Raw genomic sequence first — 26,288 nt, forward strand, 5'->3', positions numbered from 1 at the left:
TGGACTGTCACATTTGTTTTGGTTGTTTTTACCCAGAGTGCCGTGCGCTGTAGTCCACTTCCTTCTCTGGTTGTCTTGGCATTCACATATATATTTGAACTGCACTAGGTTTGTAGGCGGAGCGAACCAGGGTTCACTTTTTTGGTCCGCATCAGTTTGATGGCTCATTCACACCTCTGCAAACAAACCAGACTTTCTACGCAAATGAACAAGAGTTGGGTTAAAGCGGTCTACCCAGCACCCTCAGTTAACTTAAATCCTAATTATTTAAAAGGAAGTCACACAAATGTTGTGGGAAGTAGTTATGCAAGTCCCTGGAGTGCTTTGCTGAGACAGAAACATTGAAGCTGTTAGATTCGTAAAATGAGAACCAGAGTTAGCTCTTGGACCAAGAGAGAGGCTCATGGAGTTTCAGGAAGTGTTTGTGGTGATGGATTTGCCTAATCCTTGTTTAGGTTCCTTCATTACTCTCAGCAGGCTTGAAATACAAACTGATTGCAAGCTTTTCTCTGAGATAAAACCCACAAACAAACCCAGTGAAACCGTGTTGCATGTAAGAACAAAGAATTCCCAGAAAAGCCCTTCTTAAGGCGCCGGAGCTGTGTTCCTTTGCCAGTTAGCGCCTCTGATAAGTGTTGCGTCCTCCAGCCATCAGGGCGGGTGATGAATGAGGGGAGAACATTGATGTAATGGAATTTGAATCCTCTAATCGATAGCTTCTCCCCTCAAGTGACAAATAGTCACCCCCTCTGCCCAAATTACAAGGACTCTCATCTATTGCCTCCCGTTGATACAATCCAGTAGCATTCCATTAGAGCTGGCTGCAATTCCGGAAAATTGAAAGCAAGCGGTTTTGTGGAATTATAAATTCCCACTGAACAGATGAGGGGTTTTTTTATACCTCAGTGAAAATAGATTGAACTGTTTAACTTCAGAAATGTTAACTTGCTGTCATTTAAATGTAGGGATTCGCCATCAGCTTCTGATACTGATATCTGAGGTTTGGTATTGGTTGATACCGATTTAGAGAAAAAATGGTTTAATTGACTTAAAATGGTTTTGTTTTCTTTTAAGCAAACATAAATGTATTTGATCACAAATATATTTGATAACGTAAATACACAAATGGCTTCACAAGTTTGGTCAAGCAAGTAAAATAACTTTAATTTGTTCAGTCAGTTCAATTAGAAGTATAACACCCAATGTAAAAATAAATGACAAAGAAACTGAAACTGACAAAAACAATTCAAACATGTGAAAGTAATCTGCCACACACCTATCAAAAAGTGCAACAAGGAATTTTACATACAATGTAAAATGTACAATAAAGCTCTGTGCAGAAAGTATAGAATTAGACTGTATAGATCTGGACATATTGTCACCGATACCCAACCTTGAATTGGTTTCAATATCTATACCGATTCAGATGTTATCAGATCGGTGCATTTATATTATCATTTCAGGTCTCTGTGAACTTTTCTGAAAATTCTCAAAATAGGCTCTATAAGTAGGTTCTCATCCAGCATACAACTCTTTTTGTCTCATTTATTTTTAAATTAAAATATGCACACATAATTACTGTGTCTTCCTCCAATCTGGAAAACTTGTAAAGATTTGGCCTCCACAAAACACGTTCAGTAAAATCGGGACCAAAATGTTTTCAAAGCTGCAAACTGGAACCTTCTTTTATTAATAATAATTTCAGGATTCTACAGAGAAACGTTGGACCGGTGCACATTACTTGTGACAATTTTAACCTTGTTTGCACACAACTGTAGTATCAGTCGTTTTATGGTAAGAAAACCCAACATATAAATGAGAGTCAACTTATTTATGGCCTCTTTTGGCTCCTATTGCTGTGTGAAGCAGCAGTTTTTATGAAAGACATAGGTTTCCTCTGACTACCCTGCTTTTCCGTTGAGTTTCTTTTGTGTTTTTATAATATAGTGTTTTTATAAATCCATTTTATGTTTTGCTTTGTCTTGTATTGTTTAATCTGCTGTTGTTTACCGGTTTGTTTAATTTGTTGTCGTTATATCTGTTTTGTTTCAACAGACGTTGGACTGTAACACAGTGTGCCTGTCAGAGCTGGAGTTTACTACAGATTTCCTGCTAAAGATAACAAAAACCACAGACTGCACGGTAAGAATTACAAACAGATATTCGCCTTATTATCACCACTTTTGATCACTGAGGCAACTTGGGAAGAAAGCAACTATTTAACTAGCTTTTTATATAATTTAATGCTGCAGAAATGTTATCTGAACGAATATCTTGGTGTAAGTTTTTTGTTTGTGTCACAAACATTAAAGAAAAGAAAATGTAGCAGGAAACACGTTTGTTCACCTGTCATTTACCAGAAATGTGTAAAAAAGATGCCAGGCAGACAAGACATCATTCAGACCCTGATGATTGAATGTTTGGTTTCAAGATGCTGTCAGCTGGAATCAGAAATATTAGTAAATGTGACTTTAAAAAGGTCTTACAAATGATGTCCAGTACTTATAGGGCAAAGCTTATAAATGTGTATTAACTGGAAGCTTAAGTATATTATTTTAAACTGACGTTTGAGCAATTGTCACTGCAAATTCATGGTACATGATTTTTTTTTCAAATCTACTTTAATTTTCTGTGAATACGGCCTTAATATCAGGCAAAAATCTGATCAATAAAGCACTCGTATACGTTTAAGATGTTAATTTCATATTATTCGATCAGTGTATACAACAGTGCTTCACTGCAGCACTGTGCACTGCAAAAACACAAAATCAAACCAAGCATTTTTGGTCTGGTTTCTAGAACAAATATATTAGATCACATGAAATAATAACTAATTAATGAGGAACTTTTTAGGAAGAAATATGAGCTTGTTTTAAGTCAATAGTGACTTAATATTGATATAAAGTACTAGTTCCACTGACAGACTATTTCACATATAATGTTGGAAAAATGCCTTTTTGTACGTGAAATAATCTGCCATTGGAACTAGTACTTTTTAAAATCAGTATTAAGGAATTATTGACTTAAAACAAGCTCATATATCTTGCTGAAAAGTTACTTACAAGTTAGTTTTGTGTAGTAAGTGTAGTTGCATCAGAAACTGGATAAAAATACTTTGTAAGATTTTGCAGTGTGTTGCACAAAATCTCCAATATAGTGTATTGAGCAATGACAAAAGGGTTATGAATACTTTTGTTATTTCTGCATATTTTTATCAATATTGTAATGAAACTAAAATAACAATATGTCTTAGAAGAAGTTTGAGTGAACGTTAGTGTTGGGATGTATCGTCCAGTAAAAGCAGGTCGTGAAAACGAGTTTCTATGTGTATTTTGTGGGCAGCTTCGTCCCACTGTGTCTCACCCACATTTCACTCCACAATGCAAGCAGTAACTACAGAGTAGCTCCAGTTTTGTAGACCCTGATGCTGTGTGAAGTGATCAGTCTGCAACAGACCTCATTGTGTCCAAGTGGCTTTGTGTTGTAGTGGGTTTTTTTTGTGCTGCACTGTCGGGTGTATTGGTTTAATGGACAATCAATACGTAGTTATTATCTGGCCTGTGCTCTCTAGGTGAAGCTGCTGGATATAATGGGATTCGTAAACATCCTCTCATTTTTCCTGTCTTCTCTGCTCTGTAATTGAAAACATCCCAGTTCTATTTCTAGTCTTTAAAGTCCAGACGTGTTTGGAGTCCAGTGCAGCAAAACGGATGATTCGATCACATGGCGAGGCGTGTTGAGTTTACCTTCCCTTCCTGTTTTTTAGCTGCTTTCTTTCTGTTCTAATTAATCACACAAAAACAAATCTTCTGTAGATTTTTCACTTTAATTTCCTCCTTTTTCTCACATTTCCATCTTTACAATACTGATCTGTTGTCAGAACAGATGTAGCGTCTTACCGGTAGTTAGGGGTATAACGTGTGAAGGGTAAACTGGTCCTGGACCAGTGCTCTGGGATTGGTAAGAGGGTAGCTGCTGCCTCTCCTGTTCTGTGATTGAACGGCTGCTTTTGTTCTCCCGCCGACAGTCCATTCATCAGCTCAGCCTGCCTAACCTTGCATTAAATGAACAGCACTACCCCTGCGTCTGTGCCGTTTCAGACAAATCCTTCTGCTCTTGTTTTCTGTTTTTTTTAATTATTATTATTATTATTATTTTAAATATCCCTCTCTTGTGCCATGTTTACACCGCCTGCTTTCACAGAACTTGGATTAGAGCAGATATATATGCTGGAAGTTTCATTTTCAGTCTCATTTTTGGCTCTTCAGTGTTCCTACTGTCATGATCGCTTACCTGAACTGCAGAAAAGGTAGCGAAATTTGCCCAATGATGTATGCTGATGGCGTGGCAGGAGAGAATAAGTTTCTGTGTATAATTAATTTGAAGAGCGCTGTCTCGCTGCTGACGTGGTTACTGTAGCCGTGCTGAGAAGGGCGAAAGAAATCTATGCAATCCATCTCTAACCTGCTTTCCATCAAATTTAAATTGTGTGTCTGGAGCCGTGGCCTTCTGGAGTGTCAGGTCAGGCTCTCGTCAACTTCAAGGACAAACTTTAGTACATTAATAAAGAGATTGTTAATGGAAAAATCCACTCTGTAATGTACCTCACCAAGTCAGAACATTGCATTAAAGTCAAGATCAACTGAAAAGCTGTTTCATTACTTTTGGAAGCTCTTTTTACACAATATATAACATTCTAGTGCAAACTATGTCTTAAAAGTCTGCAGTTATTAAAAATACATTGCAGACCATTTTCTCTTGTTCATTTGATTTAGACTGATAAAAAAATCTAATTTATTTTATTATTTTTCGTTTATTTATTTATGTAAAGGCCCAACTATCTACTTTCATTTAAGTGTCTGAAAACAGCCCAACTGCTTAAAAAAGCATCCATCCGTTCAGGTAAGGTTTCTTGAAAATGAGCCGTTTCAAAACAGTCTGAAATGTAGCGTCACAAATCAGCAGGAAGTGCTCCTCAGCTAGCAACGCCAGCAAAACCCAGTCCGTTACCTAGCAACTCCAACAAAGCTATGCCGTTACCTAGCAACCCAAACGGAACTCCGGGGCATTTGGTCAGCTACTTTTACCGCTATATGCGCTCTACAATTGCTGAATTGCAAAATTACTAAAACCTACCCAGTATTTTTGGTTTAGTTTATTAGTTATTATTTTTCTTTTTTGCCCGAGATTACAAATATGGGGGCCTAAACATATTCATAAATTCAGCAAACTTTGCCCAAAACTAAATTTGCTTCAAATTCACATTTTATTAAAACTTTTTTTATGGTATTTTTACTGTTTGTTTTTTGGACATTATGAAAACTGATTGAGCGTTGGCAATTAAAAGCCAATTAATTACATGGTTAGATTCAAGTTACAAGCTGTTATGGTAAAATAATAAACTACTTCCAGTAAAATAAATCTTTTCAGAACTTTAATTTGTGCAACATTAAAGGGGCAGTATTATTATTATTTTCCAGGCATATAGTGCTATTTTATAGCACAATCAAGTAATTATGTTACCTTTAGTTGTTCTAAAAATGCTAAATATGTCAAATACGAAAATTAACTTTGTAATTTACCACTTTGAAATTGGGCCTCTGTCTCTTTGAAAACTCATTCTTTCTAAAACTGCATTTTCAGAAAGTTATTACAACATGGCTCCTTTATTAACCCTTAACAACATTTTACCAGCGTTAAGAAGTAGCTTGTATAGTGAGCTCAGCAGATACGCAGTTCAACCAGATGTTTACTAATTATTGCTGGCTAGTCTGAAGGAGCTCAGTGGAGGAGTCGCGGGGGAGGGCTGCTCTGTGAGGCATTTTGCATAACTGAACAGTTGCCATGGAGATTAAAGGATTTCTCAAACATTCATGAACTAATCAAAGAAACATTCCAGGTATGTTTTCAATGAGGTAATAACTTTATAACTTGATGTGAAGCTCAAAAAAGTAAATTTTACATTAAATAACTCTAGGTTTTCAGGGGTTTTTCACAATATTTGCAAAATAACCACATAAAGCCAAGTTGTACAACTTAAAACCTGCTGTAGATTTGTTGGTTTAACACGTGTGAGGAAAACAACCTGTAGGCGTGTTGGAAACGAGATGTGTTCGTGTTTGATCTCAGCAGCAGTGCTGAAAGGCCAGGAGGAGAGTTTGACGTCTGTGGGGGGAATTCACGCCGTCTTGCTCTAGAGGTGGTCATGCTTGACGCCTCCATGCCTGGATAAACCCCATCAAAAGCACATTAGCCCTCTTTCCCTCCCCTCCACCTCACTGCCCCTCCTCCTCCCTCTACTTAACCCCCCCGCCTCCTTTTCTACAGCCTCCCCCTCTGCCGCCGTATAATAGTATCTGGCCGGGCCACGCATCTCACTGACATGTAGCCGGGCAAAAGGAGAGCAATGATGAATTGCTCCCTGTTAGTGTTATCCATGATGATAATTATTAATTTTCCCCTCGCTCTTCCCGTAGAATGGGGGCCGGAGAGCCGCAGCATCTCTGATCCTCCTCTGTGGGCCGTCAGGAAGCCCGCTGCCATCCTTTATTGCAGACAGAGCACAGGCCCAAGGCTAAACACTGATGAAAATGAAATGCATTCATTCTTATTTGTCCTCTTTTGGGGCGTTTGTCTCGCTACACTTTAAGGTTTCACTTTTTTTTTCTCAGTTTTTTCGTAGAACCTTGTTAGGCCTGTTTGCTGATGATAAATTGTCCCAGAAGGTATTGCGATAAACAATAATATTGCTATTTTGAGACCATTTTCAGCTAATAATGCTAATAGAGTAGTAATCCAAGAACACATTCTCAAACATTAAATTATTGTGAATGTTTAACACATGAATTGGAAGACATTTTAAATATCCAAGATAAACACAATCCACTTTTTTTCACCTCCGAAACAGATATGAGATTTAGTATCGGCTGATTCCGATCCGATACAGGAAAGCAGTGCTGAATTTATTTAAAACCTTTGGTCCTTTTAAACAGACATAGATGTACTTAAATATAATTGTATTTGGTAACTTTGAAAAATAAAGCACAATTAAATACACCAATAGCTTCAGAAGCTTGGTCAAACATGTAAAAACAACTTTAATTTGTTCAGTCAATGTAATTAGGAGTAGAACAGAACAATAGGTTCCCTACATGGTCAAACATGTAAAAACTAAGCTGCAGTAAACTTTCTTTAAAATGATTCAGAAAGTGCAATTAGAAATTCCAAGTACAATGTAAAATAAAAAATAAGGCAGAGAACAAAGCACAGAATTAGACTGAATAGATCTTATTTCATTATAAAAAGACAATATTCACATATTTTTCCTAAATATTAAGGATTTATTGACTTTAAACAAGCTCCTACATCTTGCTGAAAAGTTACTTATGAGGTCATTTGTCATATTTCAAATTTGTTAGGATGTTTGCACTAGAAACTATAACAAAAATACAAATTTTAGAATCTTTTCACACTTTGAATTAACTTGCACAAAAGTTTTTAGTTGCTCATTTCCGTCTCTGGTCAAGATGTTTGAAAGGCCCTGATTTGTTAGATTTAGTACAGCGTGTGCGTCATCAATGCCTTTAATGGCTTATCTGAACACTTTCACATCTTCTGTGTTTAATGTCTGAGGCCGTTACATTTCTTCCTCCTTTTCTCAAATGTGATTTTAATGAAGTGTCGAGTTGCCAAACTGCTTAGTCGGTTTTATATTTCCAAGTTTCACGCGGCAGCGCAGATTATAATTGCCCATCCCGGCTGTCTGGTGAAAGTTGCACAACGAAGAAGTGACAATCAATCTCGCTTACGAGGCCTTGTCATCAGCGCGGCGCGTTGCGGGTGATCTCTGCCTTTCTGACTGAGAGAGGTGAGTCTGCTCTGCCTGATGAGTAATTAAAGCTAATTTCCTAATTACCTCAGCTACGAGCTTCTCTGTAGTATTCATTAAACGGCATAATTGCATTGGGTTGACATGCTCTTTTATCCACTTTGGCTTCTTTTCTGGCAGTTTAGCTGTGAGCTAGCGGTGCTGCCTCTGCTTGTCCGAGTCAATAAAGGTTGATTGAAGCTTTGGTGTGGGGAAGGTATTGAACACTGTGGTCATTGAGGTTGCACAACTTTACATATCCATTATCCTCCCTAAAAAACTTTGTTTTGTAGAAGCTGTTTGTGGATTTCATGAGTTTCTTTCTTCATGTGCTGTAAGCACCTTTTAAAGAAATGCTTCCTCTGGATTTACATTATGTTACAGGTTAATTTAATCCTCCACTCTTTTAGTAATCTGTCTTTCCGTTCATGTTGTCTTCCTTTGCGCCTCTGTCTCTCATATTCCCTTCCCTCCTTCCATTGATCCGGTTCTTCTTTGTCTAGGAGAGCTGGCCTCCAAGTTGTCAGCTGCGTCAGGATTAAAAGCTATTAGTTCTGCATCATTGCCACTACAAGTGTGCTCTTGAGATTGATAGAGTGGCTTTCCTCTTTCAGGAGGGGCACATACAGGAAGGAAACAAGCCTGCGGGTGTTTTTTTTTTCCCCTACAAATCTGGCTATTGCCGCCTAAAGCTACTCTGGCCTTGGACTTACCCTCAATTTTTTTTTAGAAGTATGAAATTATTAACTCTATGATGCAGGGGAGGTCCTAGCCTGTTCGGTGCCCTGGACCATTACATCATTCAGATTACCACTCGCCATCATAGACGCACATAAAATTAATTTCAATATTAGGAAAAAATGTGGGAGATCCAAGAAAAATAATATAAACACACATAGCAAATCGCAAACAGACAGTACACCAAGCAGTTTAAAATACAAAAAATAAAATGGATTCAGTTATAATAGATCCACAAATTTCAATTAACATAAAAACAATTTATAAGGCAGTTTACACTATTGCAGTACAAGAAATTCAAATTAATTTACGCAACTGTTGTAAAAAGCTTTAATGCTGCATATTTCAAGGAAGAAATAGGCTACAGATTTAACTGCAAAACTGTTTACGAGCGGAACAACTGATGCCGCCCTACAGGAGAAGCCGCCCTGGGTGTTTGCCCAGTTCGCCCATAACAGAAATGGCTACTGCTCAGATTCTTTTAAAGCTCTGCGAGGATTAATATCTAATAAAATCAGCCTTTATATTCATCTGAATTTTTTATTGTGTAGTTATAGGTGGCCTATTATGCTTCCTTCAACAGGTTAGGATAATTATTAAATTTTTTTTTGCACAAAATCATTCTCAGATAATGAATATACTTTTCTTTTCCAGCGGCAATTATAAAGCAGTAAAACCAGATGGTCAAACATTCTGAAGCTCTGCTTGGGTTGCTAGGTGACGGGCTGGGGTTGCTAGGTAACGAGCTGGACTACACAGGGGTTACTAGGTGAGGATCAGTGCCTGCTGATTTGTGACGTTACATTATGAAGGTTTTTGAAATGGATCGTTTTTCTGACACCAAAAACATTAACTTACTGCCAAAAACCAACTGAATGTTTTTAAGAGTTTAGGTTGTTTTTAGAAGCAGTAGAAACCCACAACTTCCTTGATTTTATATATACATATATATATATATAGTATATATATATATATACTATGCCTGAAACTAAAAATCTGTCACTTGTTTAATTCCTTATCCAGACATTTATTCTCCACTGGAGCAAACACCTATAAGTGTTATTTTTCATAACCAATTTCCCCTTCTCTCCTGAGACTTTTTTATATTATTGCAACACTCCCATCAAAATAGCCACCTTTGCTAATTTTATGAACTGTAGCAAGCTGTATTGTTGTTTTTTTTTTTTTTTGGTCATCAGCAGAAATGTCCTCGGCGTTGTTGGTGGCTGCCTCATAATTTATTTCTGTTGTCCAGTGACAAGTCTCTGATGAGGTGAAGGAAAGCGCATGGGGCGTGTTGCAGACTCAGCGTGAATACTCAAACACCATACTGAACCGGTTTTATTTTAGAATTGAGGTTTAAGGAGACATACCTGCAATATCTTTAACAATTGGGATATTTTAGTTCCCCAGATCATATAAACTTGGTGGATCTGAAAGGTGAGAAGGTGAAAAATACTGTATATGAAACAAGAAAGGTGCAATAATCTGGGTGCATTTGTTTGCAACACATTTTTATTCAGTTACAGTATTCAGTCTTCTTTGATTCACATATGTCATTAAATATGTTTAATGGGATTTTTCTAATATTAGCTAGAATCTTACTATGTATTTTCATCTATTTTCTGATGTAAATATCTTAATATACTTCAAATAAATCTCAAATAACTTTTCATCAAAATATAGGAGTTTGTTTTAAGTCAATAATTTAACTACTTGTTCCACTGGCAGATTATTTCATATATAGGACATTTTTTTTATGTTGTAAAATAATCGACCAGTTAAATATCCGTTTTTCATCAATAATAAGGAATTGTTTACTTAAAACAAGCTGAAAAGCTACAGTACTTGTTAGTTTTGTCTTATTTCAAATGTGCTAAGGTATTTACATTAGACACTAGACCAAAAATATTTAAGATTTTGTGGGTATTTTGCAGTGTGAAGCTGTAGTTTGTAGTTGCGCTGCAAAAGTTTAGCATCTGCCAGGAGAAAACCACAACAGAAATATTTTAAACAGTTTTTAATGTCTTTTTCCTGGACAAAAACATCCTATTAAGTCCTTTTGTGCTCATTGACACCTGGCTTTTCTGCTCTGCATGTCGGAGCCGCCGTGCAGTCAAACAAATTCGGGGGTTTATTTTACTGCCACAATTTAACACAACCTTCATATTTCATTGCAGGCAATTGTCGGCTACTTTGACATTTTCTTCGACAAAGGCTGCAGCAACAAGGTGAGCAGCAGCAGCAACATCCAAGCCATTTAACAGAAACTCAATTATGTTCACGCCTTGGCGTGTTTCTCCTCCCTGAGGCGTTCACTGGCAATCGACGAGCGTCTTAGCCAACTGCTGATATAAGCACTTACCCAGCAGAGCCTGGCCAGTTGGAACACCTGATGCCAAGCTCTGTGAGCAACACAGACGTGCCTTTTGATTGCACCTCCTATTGTACCTGGGAACCAAGGTGCATGCAGTGGCTGAACCAGTAAATTACAGTTTCCACCTGGGGCTGAAGCTGGAACAATATGAAAAACAGTAATATCTTTTTGCTTCAAGAGTGTGGTGGTATCAAGGACCAAGCAATAGAACAAAGTGATTTTAAAATGAGTTGTAGAAACTAGGGGTGCACCGATTTATCACTGTCGATTTTCTTAATTTTGGGAGATCGGCCAATTTTTACATGTGAAGCCGATCTTATCAACCAATCTTATCTACTTTGGTAAATGTCTAGGTTTGACTGACAGACTGGCCCACCAGGTCATGTCTGCACGTTTACAGTTAGCAACAGTTACCCCACTGTTTCCAGTTCAGCAACTTTCTTGCTATATTTCAGACAAAAAAAATGCTATCGCTCTAAAACGGAATTGGCAAGTTTGGTTTTTAAAAGATTGATAATCAGAGATCAGCCAAAAAACTGCAATCGGTGCACAACTAGTGGAAACAAATTGACTTTTACAGAATGAAATTGATAATTTACGTAGCTTTTATACATGTTTGTTAAAACTGTCACTATGTCGTGACAGTGTAATCTGAGACAGATAATCTGTTAAGTGTTCAATCTCCTCCACCTTCTTCCTTAGCTACTATTGCTGAACCAAAAACAACCAATCAGAGCCAGGAGGAGGGTCTTACTGCTGTCAATCAACCTCATAAAGGCACTTCTAAGGAACTAAACAGTTTATCTGCTGTCACCGATAGCCATGCTAGCTAGCTTTAGCATTTGCTACACACTCTGCTGACGAGTAGAAGCTGTAACGTAGGAGACAGCAAGCGGCTTACATAGGATGATTGACAGCGCTAAGGCCTGCCTCCTGACCCTGATTGGTTGTTTCTAGTTAGCACTGGGGGAAACCAGAAGAGCTAAAAAATGTTCCCACAGATTATCTGTCTCTTACCATACTTTTCAACAAATGGGGAATTTTTTTTTATAAGTTACATACTGCAGCTTTAATGCTATATTTTAGTATTAAAGACAGATTTTATGTAGGTTTCCATAATATTAAATCTAGCAAGTTGAATTTTATTGCTTATTTTTAATACACTGTTTTTGAGAACAATGTCTCTTCTTCAGGACTGAAATATTTGATTCTACTACTAGATGTTTCAGTAAAACTATATATTCCTAGTACGGTACAGGAGATTGATTCTCATGTTTTGAAATAATCTTTTATTGCTGTTTCTTCGCTAGGTGACATTCTCCACAGGCCCTCAAGTTACAAAAACCCACTGGAAACAGACAGTCTTCCTTCTGGAAAAGCCCATCTCTGTTAAAGCAGGTCAGTAGCCACTCATTAGTATAATTTTTATTCATCACTGTTACGATAAATTCCAATTTATTATTTAAAACACCCCTCCAAAACTGTCCAAATTGTTAATTTTACTATTTTTGTCCACTGTTTATCCAATGACGGTGTACACCACTGAACTTAAAAATACGGGAAAACGTAGTTATTGTATGCAATTTGAGGATATAAATTAAGATTTTTATTTTTTGTATTTCAATGATTGGTTGTGACCCCATGTCACAGCATACAGTTAGCTAAGTAAGACATAATAAATAGTTCTTGTTGCCACTTTTGTTGTTAGCACAATAATGATTGATGTTCAGCAAACTTTTAAACTCGTTTCAACATACTGAGTGTTTAGAGTGTGGCCGCAAAGTGCATTATTGGTTTCTTTTAAACAATTGTTGCTGTTAATTTCTGGTCTTTTTGAATCTCTCATTTTGTTTCTGGGCAACTCATCTGATGATTATTTTCTCTCCTCTGCATGAAATCTTGCTGGCAGCACCTGATCTTGGCCAGTTTTTGACTTAATTATGTTCTTTTCCCTTCTGGTTTTGGCTCTAAGCGCTTACTGGAGTCTTGAGTAATTTAGAAATTCTCAGAGAACCAAAGTCATCAGTCTGTTTTGCAATAATAAGGCGAGCTAAAACGGGTTTTTTTTTGTTTTTTTAAATCCTCTTTAAATGTTTCTGGTATGACACCATGGTAATAAAACATCTATTTAAAGGCAATGAATTGATACTGAAGCAGCCGACATTAATTTGCACTAAATGACTTGATTTCTTTCTTAATTACTGGTGTCACCACCTTTTTACACCTTCTTTTCCCGTATTTTTTCATTTTATCACACATAATTTATGGTTCTCTCGGATGTCTGGTGAGAATTTCATGTCAATTACACTTTTAGAAATAATGGAGCTGCCAGTCTTTTCAGCGCTTCTCTTACCTGCTATATATCCTTCCGCTGCGATTTATTTACTTGGCTCTCTCCGGCATTGAGGTTGCATCTTTGCAAGTTGCAGCAGATAATCTGTCTGTGACAGCGACTCAGACAGGCTTGTTGACGCTCTGAATCTGTCACCCACAGTGATGGGGAAGGATCAGAACAAATCACACATCAGAGAAAGCATGTAAAACTTCATCAGATATCAGCTTGGATGCTGCAGAATCATGACTCAAAAGAATAGCAGTATTAATGTTTATAAAATCGCTTTATGCGCAGTTTGAAATGGAGGGAAATGATGCAATATGGTGTTCTGATAGTTCCAGCTGAATTTAATGTTAACTATCAGCTATAGAATCAACGAAACTATCAAATAACTATTTTTAAACCACATTTTGAAATTGTAGGATTCAGTTTTAAACTGTGTATGCAGTGTTTTTGCTTTTTTGTCGCACTTTGAATGTTTAAATCAGTGAACATCCAATACATTTCAGTATCAAAGATAGCCAGAGAAAATACAAATGATTTGATTCATTAAAGCTGCAGCATATAACTTTTATTTTAAAAATCTATGTTTTTTACATATTAAAACTGTCACCAATTTGTAATAGTGTAATATGAGACATAATCTTAGAAAAGATTGGTACTAAAACTGTCTGAAGAAATGAACCTCTCCTGGTCAAAAACAACCAATCAGAGCCAGAAAGGGGATCTTACCGCTGTCAATCATCCTCAGGAACGCACTGCTAAATCTGCTAATGGCAGAGAAACAACTTATTATTACAGGAAAACATTTTATCCGCTGTCATTGGTGGCGATGCTAACTAGCTTTATCATTCACAACTGGCTCTGCTAAAACTATTCTCCCCATTAGCACAAACCCTCTTGGGCTTGTTCTCTCAAGCCCAAGAGAACAAGCCCTCATGTTCTAGCAGAGAACAAGAGGGTGAGAAGTGGCATGCACACAGGCATGATTGACAGTGCTAAGACCCACCTCCAGGTCTCTTATTGGTTGTTTGATTAATTGGAGGAGCTTGATTTTTTTATTTATTTTATTTATTTTTTTTTTTTTACAGATTATCTCTCATACTGTTAGAACACAGTGACAATTTCAACAAATATTTTATTTATATACCGCAACTGTAATAAGGGGGGGGGGGGGGGGGATCTGTTTCCTATATAAAAAAGATAAAAATAAAGATTGTTCCTTCACTAGTTCCTTCACTAGTGACCCTTAGAGCTTCTGGCTGACTTATTGAATCAATAAATCACTTCACAACAATTGAATTAAGTATCTCAAAAGACAAAGCATCATGCCCTGAGCTTAAGAAATTAATATTAATAATGAAAAAGATAACAAATTCGATTCTGTCACTCTGCGAATGATTACACCATTACACAAACTGGTAGGCCACTCGGGGCGAATCAAACCAACAACCTGCTGACTACTCTACCTACATTGGCACATTGATGTGCCAATGAATGAAGCTCAGAACTGGCTGTCAACTTCCTGAGCAGAAATCAGGTGAAAACTACGGTAATAAATGAACCACGCTGAGACAGAGGTGGTCCGATAGCCTGTGGCCGCGCTCAGCCGCCGCCGCCGCCTGCTGCCAGCCTGATAAGAGCGTCAAAAACTGTGACGCTGCGGGACACTTCAAGCTTTGCTGCCTCAGATAAACAATTCAGGGGATATTAAAGAGGACAATGAATTACAAGGAGAAGCATAAAACAGGTTTGTTTTTAAGATTGACATGAACTCAGTGCACAATTTTGGTTGCAAATGCCAGGGTGCCTTTGGTACAGATGTGTTTGTACTTCCTGAGTCTTCTCAAAGACTTGGAGAACATAATCCAACTTCATGTCAGAACATTAGTGGGATTATAAAATCAAAACTCAGATTTTTAAATTCACTTTTATTGTATTAAAGAGGTGAAAAACATATATTTGGAAAGAAGAAGGTGATGTCAAACTTCTAAGAAAAGAAACATGTAAATTAATTCTTTTAGATTTTTCTTTCTGCATTCCTAACTTCAACAACACAAAATTTTACAGTGCAAGCATCTTAGTTTTCTTGGAATGAGACAAAACTAACTTACATGTAACTTTCAGCAAGATAAGATTTTGTTTTAGGTCAATAATCCTTGAATATAGATCAAAATGTAGTATGTTTAATCGATAGCAGATTTTTTTATGGGAAAAATGTTTTGTTATAAGTGACATAATAAGATATTGTATTTTCCAGGTGTGGATTAACTGGGAAAGAGAAAGTAGTTTGAAAAAAAATTATAAAAATTTCCACACTTCTTTTTCTACCCAATGTTTATTGATCCATTTATTTATTAATTGTATGGCCACTATAAAAAATATCAACAATAAATTTATAGTGAACCTTTTTATCTTTTAACAGAATCGAAAAGCAAGAGTCTCAAAGCATAAAATTTGTAAAAAAGTTGTGTTGGAAAAGATAAATACTTGGTTTAGTGAGTTTAAGGTGATAGTTTAAAAAAGCTACAATGCACCAAAGAGTCTTTGGCATTGGCCTGACCTTGAAACCCCACAGATCCCAAACTAATCGAGCCTCAGTGGGCTCTGCTTCAGTAAGCCTGAACCTCAGCGGTTTTTCCCTGCAACCTCCAGAACCCAGTGGATCCATTTCCAACGTCCTAATGCCAAACACAGCAGGATATCCTCTGAGGTCGTCTGAGAAAGCAGTTTCTTTTTAGTCCTGAGCTATTTCCATCTGGAAACAAAAGGAAGTGTCTTCCATGAAAATTTAAAGGGGATCTATTATAGAAAATCCACATTTTGCCTGTTTTTGTACTTCTGTTTCAGTCTCAGCTGCTTCTAACTCTTAAAAAACATCCAGCCGTTTTTTGTTTTTTTTTTACCATAAGTTGCATCAACGCCAACCAAGACCTGCGCCGTTACCTAGCAACCCCAGCACGTTTGGTCAGCTGGTTTTAACGCTGAATTTGCTGAACAATGGCACATGTTCCACATGAAACCGCTTAGTGAGACATTCTTATTGGTTGTGCAGGAGGCTCTACTTCTGCTTTTCAAAGATGTACAGTTGCACATCACAACCACTGGCTTATTATTGCATCCATGCCATGCTGATGCAATAATTAAAGCAAAAGTAGCCGCAACCAAGTGCTAAGGGCAAATAGTAAGGTTTATTTTTATAGCACATTTTCAGTTTAAAGTGCTTTACACTGCAAAAACAAATGAAACAACCAATTAACCAGTCAAATGCCATCATCAAAATGATCAAATATGTTGAACAATGTTGCACTTACTACTAATCAAAGGCAACTCTAAACATTTCATGGAACTCAGTGTTTCAGCATCTTTGCAGTTCTCTGGAAGTTTGTTCCAGATTAGTGGCGATTAGAAACTGAATGCTGCTTCTCACTGAGTGTAGGCATATCGTTTAGCTGGCCAACATTTCTACATTAAAAAAGATTTCTAAGAAACGGCAATGCAAAATACTAAATATTACCAAGTATTTTTTCTAGTTTCTAGTGCAACTATCTTATTATACTAGAAATAAGACAAAACAAACTTACAAGTAACTTTTTAGTATTTTAGTTCCACTGGCAGATTATTTCACCTATAATAGGACATTTCTCCCTTCTTATAAGTGAAATAATTTGCCAGGTGAACTAATACTTTTTCATCAATATGAAGGAATTATTGACTTAAAACTAGCTGAAAAGTTTCTAGTAAGTTAGTTTGATCTTATTTCAAGTGTACAAATATATTTGCATTAGAAACTAGACCAAAAATACACAAGATTTTGTGTTTTTGCAGTGAGAATTTGAGGTATTAATGATCAAAATTATCAGAAATGTTTAAAATATGTCAGTCCTCATGTAATAAAACTATAAATAGGTTTTGCTTTTTGAATTTAATTTCTGAAATGGAGTTTGAATTTTTTTTGATGCACCTGTACATCAGAGGACTGGAACAGTTTAATGGAAGGAGAAAGTGAGTGCTGGGTGTTGATGTGCTCCTCCACTCCTCTTGTTGGTCGTAAACCCAAAATAGAGTTTTTAACGGCATCCATCGGCTGCCTGCTAGGCTCTCACGGCGTTCTTTACAGCACACAAACTGCGTCACAAAACTTCCATAAACTCTCCTGCAGGAGAGTGCCCTTGAAGAAGCTTAAACTCTTTCCTCTCCTTTTGATTGTTGACATCTCCAGGACTTCCAGGCCAAAACATCGTGTTGCTTGATGTTCGCTCTGGCTGTGATGATTTATTGTGACGGAGGCCGGATCTTATTTGATGCGTTGGTACGAGCGGAGCAGTAATTAACTCTTGCACTGTGCTGCTGTGGGAGGTTTGTGCTGGGAGAGGGGCGAACACAGCCAGCCAGCAGCCTGGAACAAAACATCCCAGCAAATCCTCCTGGCTGGCAGCGTAATAAATTAAACAGCAAATCATTTGTCATGCTCCGGTGTGTTTGTGTAGCTATTGAAGAGGATGGGCTTCTTTTTTTTTTTTTTTTTACATTTTTACCTGCTTAATACTTTTTTTTGTGAATTAAAGTCCCATTAAGCTAAAGGTGAGACGCGCTCCGGTTTACAGGAGCTCAGATCCTCTAAAATACGGGTGTGAGTTTCTGTCCGGCCTTTTATTGGTCAGTCATGTGGTTTTTGTTGCTTTTATGACTCACCTTTTCTGTCCTGTGTGGAGGTGGACCTCTTCCATATCTACCCGCCCCCCAGCGCACACACACCCTCGCTTTGTCCATGCGCTTTGGGCCTTCCTCCTCCTCCTCTTCCTCCATTGTTTGAACTCTGAAGGTCCTTGAACTGCCAAAGTCGAGCTTAGAGTTTATTGTGGCTGTTATTCAACACATGGGCTGGATTTGTGTGGAAACTGGTGTTTGTGATGTACAGTACTACAACTTCTTTCTTTTTTTTACTGACTACACAAAAGCTGGAGAATCTAGGAAGTGGAAAAATATTAGATTTTTAGGTGGCACAAAGGGCCACGCTAAAAAAATAAGTTAAAATATTATGATTTTACTCTTAAAATGTCATCACTTTATTCTCAAAATGTGACATTTTTTCTCACATTGTTATGGTTTTATTGTGTTATTTCGACTTTATTCTCATACGATTTTATTCTCTAAATATTATTTATTAATCCTCACAATTTATTTATGACTTAATTATTGTATTGTTTTGACTTTATTCTTGTAAAACTTCATTCTTAAAATATAAAAGAATTTATTCTTGTACAATCTTTTACTCAAAATATTATGTATTCTCATTATTTTTACTTTGTCATACAACTTTATTCTTGAAATATTATGAATTTATTCTATTCTGACTTTATTCTCATATTATTTCAACTTTATTCTCATGCAACTTTATTCTTGAAATATGACTTTTTTCTATTATTTTCACTTTATTCTCGTATTATTTTGTCCTTATTCTTGTACGACTTTGTTCTCAAAATATTATGACTTTCTCAAAACATTTTCTTTATTCTACTATTTTGAGTTTATTCTTGTAATCTTTAGTAGAGATGTTGTGGTAATAAAATCTCCACATAACTTTATATCTTGGTTTTTCTGATGATGCAATTGTTATCAAATGATTTGATAATTAATTGATCAGTTACTCAGTACTTGAGTAGCATTTTTTATCAAATTCTTTTTTTACTCTTGAGTATTTAGCTACATTTTACTTTAACTTGAGTATAAATATGTTGAAGTAGTGCTACTCTTACTTGAATATGATTCTGTCTACTCTACTAAGGGGATGTGTGTGTGTGTGCATCTCGTTTCTTCTAATCCCCCTAAATAAAATCCAGTGCATGCAGTGTGTGTGGATGCAGATGCAGTAGAAATGTGTGCAGAGTGGCTGTAACATAAATAGCTCCAATCTGCAGAGCTGTATATTCTGATTGTAATTTCATGGAGGAAAGCAGTGTTTGGCTGAGACAAGCTGTTTCCAGAGGCCTGCCTGTGCTTAATGACAGTGGCATGGTGATGTACGACGCCGCAGCGAAAGCCCGGCTCCGTTCCTCGACTCATTTCCACACATGGTTAACTCGTTGGGATCTGAGCGGCCAGTTTACCCAGAGCTCCCAGGCCCCTCTTCCATGGGGAGTTTAGTTTGACTGATTGCAGCAGGGCCGCTGTAGTCGCACCCTGACTTAACACACATTCTGTCAATGATTGTTTGTATGCTTCACCAGTTCAATCTGAAACACAGAGGATTACTTGGACAGTTAATTGCAAAGTTGTTTTAGGGGGAAAGTCGGTTTTTTCTGTCTTATAACAGAATGTTGTCAAAGCTCAGGCCTCTGTGGCATTAAATGTCTTTTTTTTTTATTTGGTAATGATTAAAAAAACTTCTACAACAGATATTGGTGACAATGAAACCTATCAATAATGGCAGATCTATTCTAATTCTATGCTGTGTGCTCTGAGTGATGTCAAGTTTTATTATTTATTATTAAGGTTTGTTGCTGTTACTTTATACATGTTTGATCCAGGTAGTCAACCGATTGTTTATTTCAGTTTTTGTATTTCACATTTTACACACTTATTTGCCCTAATTGAACAAATTAAAGTTGTTTTTCACCTTTGACCAAACTTGTGAGCCGTACTGGTGCAGAGTTATCAAATAAATTTATAATTCTGTACATTTATGTCTGTTTTTAAAAAATAGAAATGTTTTGGTGCTTAAATTCAGCACTGATTTTTCTGTATCGGACCGGTATTGGGCAATACTAAACCTCAGATATCTGCATCGGTACCAGAAGTGAATAAAGTAAATCAGAGAATCCTCAGTCAAAATTTGTTTTAATTTGTAAGAGAAGCACCAGGAAGAGGCGCTGCAGAAAACCAAAATATTGCCAGATTGTGTGAAAGAAGAAGCTTTGATCAGATGATCAAAATGTTTTATGTGTTTTTTTGTTTTTTTACACGTACCTGCAGTTATTTAAGTTACTTTAGTCTTTTTTTTAAGTGAACTAAGATATTTGCACTAGAAACTACTAAAAATACTTAGTAAGATTCTGTGTTTTTGCAGAAAGAAAATTTTGCAAAAGATATTTGATACAGACGTTCAGGTTAACTTTCCAACATACAGCCAACATGTGCATGTGTTAGAATGGCCTATTCAAAGTCCAGATGTAATTCCAATATAAAAATTGACTGAGCTTGAATTATTTTCCAAAGCAGAAGGTGCAACTAAAAAAATCTCTAAATCAGAGTGGTTGATTTAAAATGAATTTTTTAGTAGATTGTAATTGCAAATATTTATGAAATTATGACACTTTTTAAAAATATTTTGAGGAATAAAACGTGTTTTGCATTGTTCGCCACTGTCGAAGCTTGCTCTCCCTGCAGCAGCGGCGTCGGACCTGGAGCGTGGCGCCTCGGGTCCGTGACGTTGCCACGGTAACGAGTGAGACGTGGCAGCAGCGACGACGGACGTGTTGCGGGAGAAACGGGCTCAGTCAGCATTTTCCTCCTCTCGTCCTCCAACCTGCGAGCGGAGCGCAGCGCGACAGGATGCCGGTTTTCCGTTTCACTAAACATTCATTTACCTCCAGCAGTCAAACGGGAAGTTAATCGGAGCGACTGGGCGTCATAACGTTGCGTCACCGCTGTAGGTGTGTTTCCTCGTGTCTGCCATCTGGAGATATGAGAGCATCTGCATTGCCATGCACGGTCCTGCTTATTAAGAGACATTAAAGCATATTGGCTTCACGCACATCATCATTTCTGCAAGCAGCAGAGCGCTCATGCTGCAGAGGCCCGAGCTCGCGCAGTCAGCAGCAGCGTTCTGCTGCAGGGCATCAGGAAGACTTTCATTTTGTTATGAACGCTCTGATCGATGTCTGACTCGGTGGTTTTTGGTGCGTTTTCATTTCGCTTCAAGTCTGATATATGGATGCGTTGGTAGGGTGTTGTGTTTAATGACGTAGAGAATGTCCCAAAAGTAAATACCAGCTACAGTGGCGTACACTTTGGAGTCAACAGAAATTAAATTAACTTTTCATGTACATTTTAAATACATTTTTTTGGTGCTTATCTTTTTTTCCTTTTTTTTTGGTGCATTTGTCGTGAAAGACATGCAGATTTTTCCACACAAAGAAAATAACAGGAGTGGATCAAGACCACTGGAAAAAAAGGATTTATTCTCAGAATTCTAACTTTAATCTCAGAATTTGGAATTTTTTCTCAAATTCAGCCATTTTTCCTCAGATGTTTGAGTCAAAATTCTGACTTTTTTCTCAGAATTATGGTTTTTCAAAATTTTAACTTTTTTTCTCAAAAGTCTGACTTTTTCTCAGAATTTTGTCTTTTTCCTCAAAATTTGAGCTTTTTTTTCCTCAGAATTTTGAATTGTTTTCTCAGAATTCAGACTTTTATCTCAGTATCTTGAAATTTGTCAAAATTGACATGCTTCTAAGAATATTTGGATTTTTACATAGAGATAGAATTCTGAGTAAAAATAAAGTCAAAATTATTTTTTCTCTTTTCTTCTTCCATAGCATCAGCACATTTTCAGCTATGAAGGTCATATTGTTGAACCTCAGGGCCTTCCATATTTTGTATGTTAATCTAAACCAGGGTGTTGTTTGTCTTCCTGTTTGCTTCAGGAGAAGAGCTGAAGGGAAACATCACCGTGCGTAAAAACAAGAAGGATCCGCGCTCACTCTTTGTCACCTTTGACCTTCCAGGCAGGAAGCAGACTTACAGCCTCCAATGATGTCACCCATCATGGTATCTATGTAACTAATTATAGCTCTGATTTTATTTGACTTTTTTGATAATTCATGTACTGAGCAAAATAAAGGACAAACTCTAAATACTTTGGTCATCAGCATTGTCTACTTTTTTTAAATTTCCACTTTTTATTCTTTGTGTCATTGTAAGCATTTATTATATTAAAAATTTAATTGGATAAATGTTTTGTTCCCAAAGATGGAAAACTTTGTTTTATCACTTACTGATAAAAGTACATAAAAAAGATGCAACACTTATTGTTTGGGTTTTTATAAGTTTTGTGAAATTGTACGCCACTGAAATAAAATATAATTTTGACTTTTTCTCAGATCTCTGACTTTCATCAAAGAATTTTGACTTTTTTCCAAAATTTGAATCTTAATCTCAGAATTCAGACGCTACATTTATTTTTACACCTAACTTTTAGTTTGTTGAATTATTTCAATAAATAACCATCTAATTGAGTGGCTGCTGCTTTTCTCATGACCTAGTTTCAGATATTTTTCTCAAAACTTTGCTTTATTTTTCCTTCACCTGAACTCTAAACGGTTTGCCTTTCTGCACTCCCACTTTCAGTTTCATTTTTTTTTGGCAGAAAAACGATAAAATGGTTCCCTTTGTTGTTAAGATGTGTGTGGTTTATAAAGTGACCTTTGTCCACATTGAGTTCATACTGATTGATGGGAAGTGCGGATAATTTCTCCTGACCCTTGCTTGGAGCCAACTTATCCCCGGTGATTTAAAACTTTAGTCATTTTGGCAACTGCGCTCCTGGGAGTGCTGCCATTTCCTGTGTGTAGGATTTTTGGTTTGAACAAACTTCTTTATTCAATTTCTCACCTAAAAACAGAAAACAAAAGGCGGAAAAAGCCAGATACCTGAAATTGAGATTAATGTCCTGCAAAATTGCAGAAAAAAGCTATTAAAACATGTTTGCTTTGCTAATTGTTTCAAATTAAACTCAGAAGACAGAAACTCTGCAAACTAAGAAGATGCTATGTGTTGTTGTTTTTTTATTCAGTGATGAGTAGAAAATGTAAAAGGCCCTCAGTGCTGACTGTTCTTTTGTGAAGAGATTATGTGCTTTTGCCAAGAATTTCTTCCTCTTATTGTTTTACTCTGAGCTGCACAAGACTTCGCCGGCAGCATCATCCATCTTCCACGGGTTTCCAGGGACAATACTAAAAGGTACTTTAGCTTAAAAAAGGGTGACTTACACCTCTTTACATACTCCACTGAGCAGCTCTGCTTACAATTAAATATTTTTTCTGGCTTTTTCTGCCTGTGATGATGAATCCTGAACTCTTAAACATGTAATTGTCTGTAGTGATCATGTTTTCTGATGCATTTCTGCTGCTACTTCTGAATCATTTTCTGAAACTGGTTATATTAGAATGCTTTAAAACATTCTTTAAAGGATTCTGAGAATTAAATCCAAGTTTATTCCTGTTTTTGGTGTATTTGCATCACCTGGTGTCATTTTATTATGCTTTTAATGATTTGATTTGCCCAGTTTTGTTACTTTTAGTATTTGAATGATGCTTGTCTGTAATAAATTGGGTTTTACATTATGACGTTTTAATATTTCTCTCTGAAAGTTAGAACGTGTCTCAAATGGATTTTTCTGTTTAAAGTAATTAATGAATAAACATTGGATGAATTTAAATATAGTTTAAAAAAACCCCACAAGTGAGTAGAGTAGTTAAAGATTGTACTCTAGTAAGAATAGCACTGATGCAACATATTTTTTTACTCAAGTAAATGTAAAAATTAGCTGTTCAAGAAATGACTCGAGAATAAAAAAGCTATTAAAGAACTGAATATTAAAAAATTATATTACTAGTAAAAACTACATCATAAAATGGACTAAAATATAAACTTATGTTGAAATGTTGGCATTTTAAGGACCAAGATAAAAAATATTAATATAAATAACATAATTACAAAACAGAATCAAGCAAAATAAACATTTTCATTCATTTTTTGGTTAAAGCGTTTTGGTTCAATGAAGTTATCACAGATCCAGAATAATTAAAGTTAAAGCAAAAAGTCCAGGTAGTAAAGTATTTTTTTTTTAAAAAGTTGCTCAAGTTAAAGTAACTAGTTACTACCCATCTCTGACAATAACTATCCACTTGATGGATGTTGTTTCCTGAAAGTTTTGATTCTTCAGTCTGATGATTTTGACCACATGATGGCGCTAGAATGAGTGACACTGGCTTCTCAAAAGTCTGTTTTCTGGCATGCAGCTTAAAAGCAAATACACTGCAAAAACACACAATCTTACCAAGTATTTTAGTTTAGCTTTTAGTGCAAATATCTTAGTTCACTTGAAAGAAGACAAAAATAACTTACAAGTAACTTTTCAGCAAGATATGGGAGCTTGATTTAAGTTGATAATTTCTTGAATGAATGAATAAGAATATAATTTTGTAGATCTTTGGTTTTAAGATGATTCATATTGAAAACCATCCATCAGAAAATAAAACAGGCTGTAGAGGCAAAACATCTGATTTCAAGTTTCACGACTGCAAAATCGAGCAATTTGGAATATAAACCGGAAACTGGGAAGGTGATGATGATGATGATGCTCTGGTTGACCCCCTCTGCTGAATCACCGCCTCCCATGCGCTGGCAATGATTGCAGCCTCTTATCTCCCAGGCGACAGCGAGCCTGATCAATTAAATTGCGCCATCTCACGTAATTAACAGGCGCAAGGGGACACGGAAACCCCCGCCACCACTACCACACACACACACCCACACTCACTCTTCCTCCTCCATGATGCCTACTCAATCAACTTCTATACTCTGTCAATGTAAGATTCACAAACGATAACTTCAATACACCCATTAGTGCACAAAAGCTGAACAAACCAGCAACTTAATGCATTTAAATTACATTTATGCGCATTTTTAGGAGCCGAAATGTGTAAACCACTCTCTGCAGGAGTGATGAATGAAACATCTGAACTGTTTCTGGGGATCATATAAGCGCTGATTGCGTGTGCGTCAGTCCTTGAGCTCGAGAAGCAGAAATCAATTACAATTATTCTCTGTTGACAATGTAATTAAAGTCCTGGCGGCGGCTAATACAGCCGCTTCTGCTTCTTATCTGGAGCGGAGGGAGATTTACAAGCGGAAGGAGCGCAGCGTGCAAATGAAGAAGAGCCAGAGAGCCAGAGTCTCTGCGCTGAATCCAGCGGGGAGGAGAGCGAGTCAGGCCCGCAACCCGCAGCTGCCCCGCATGGGCTCAGCGCAGCTCAGTCAAGGCAGAGGCTGGTAGTAACTAGTTACATTTACTCAGTTACATTATTTGAGTAACTTTTTAATGTACTTTTAGGAGTATTTTTACTTCTCTGTTCTTTTTACTTTTACTTGAGTAATTTTACTATGAAGTGTCGCTACTCTTACTAGAGCCGCATTTCTGAACTTTCTATCCTCTCAATGAAAAAAAGAAAAAATGTTTTACTAAAAATTCACCAGACACAGATTCACACCAGACCTATAGATTTTATTAAACCGGAAAGAAACTGATTTGGAAACATTTTATTATGCCTGACTTTGTTTTTTATTGTTACTTAAATAAATGATTGTCATTTTTGTCTTTAAAATACTAAAATTTCCACTTAACTTTACATTTTGGTCCGTCTGATGATGTAATTTTTAAATATTAAATGATTGATAATTTGATCAGTTACTCAGTACTTGAGTAAACTTTTTACCAAATGCTTTACTGTTACCTGAGTAATTTCTTGGACTGCTACTCTTACATGACTATTATTTTTAGCTACTCTTCCCACCTCTGGTAGCACCTAGTTACATTTATTCAATTATATTTAATTGAGTAACGTTTTTGGAAAAATGTACTTTTTGGAGTATTTTACTACTACGCTGCACTTTTTACTTTTATTTGAGTAATTTTATTATGAAGTACTCTACTCTTACTGGAGTAAAATTTATGGATCATCTACTACTCACTATTTAGCCCTTACTTTAGTCATTTCTTGGACAGTAACTTTTTACTTTTTCTCAGCACCACTTCACACATTTATATACTTCTGTATATAAAATCAGTGACTCTAAATTGGCCAACTTACTGCTGAAATATCTGACAGTAATATAGATATAAACTTATTATAAAGTCTAACTGGAACATGTTGTGGTTGTAATTATTGCTGATTATGATTTGATTA

The 26,288-nt window shown here is 36.6% G+C and overlaps 1 protein-coding gene across 2 annotated transcripts in view; it reads left to right on the top strand.

Moving 5' to 3' along the window:
- The window catches only part of prmt3 (protein arginine methyltransferase 3), a 52,456-nt gene extending 30,278 nt beyond the window's left edge, over window positions 1–22,178 (top strand). For both annotated transcript variants that reach the window (XM_032561074.1, XM_032561075.1), the window contains 4 exons: window positions 2,056–2,142; window positions 10,786–10,836; window positions 12,293–12,380; window positions 21,966–22,178. In XM_032561074.1, the coding sequence (XP_032416965.1) occupies window positions 2,056–2,142; window positions 10,786–10,836; window positions 12,293–12,380; window positions 21,966–22,075 (336 nt within the window). In that variant the 3' untranslated portion in view covers window positions 22,076–22,178. The remainder of the gene's footprint in view (window positions 1–2,055; window positions 2,143–10,785; window positions 10,837–12,292; window positions 12,381–21,965) is intronic.
- The last annotated feature ends 4,110 nt before the right edge of the window (window positions 22,179–26,288 follow it).

The sequence above is a fragment of the Xiphophorus hellerii genome, chromosome 4 (genome assembly GCF_003331165.1).
Source record: "Xiphophorus hellerii strain 12219 chromosome 4, Xiphophorus_hellerii-4.1, whole genome shotgun sequence".
In the NCBI taxonomy this organism is placed as follows: Eukaryota; Metazoa; Chordata; class Actinopteri; order Cyprinodontiformes; family Poeciliidae; genus Xiphophorus; species Xiphophorus hellerii.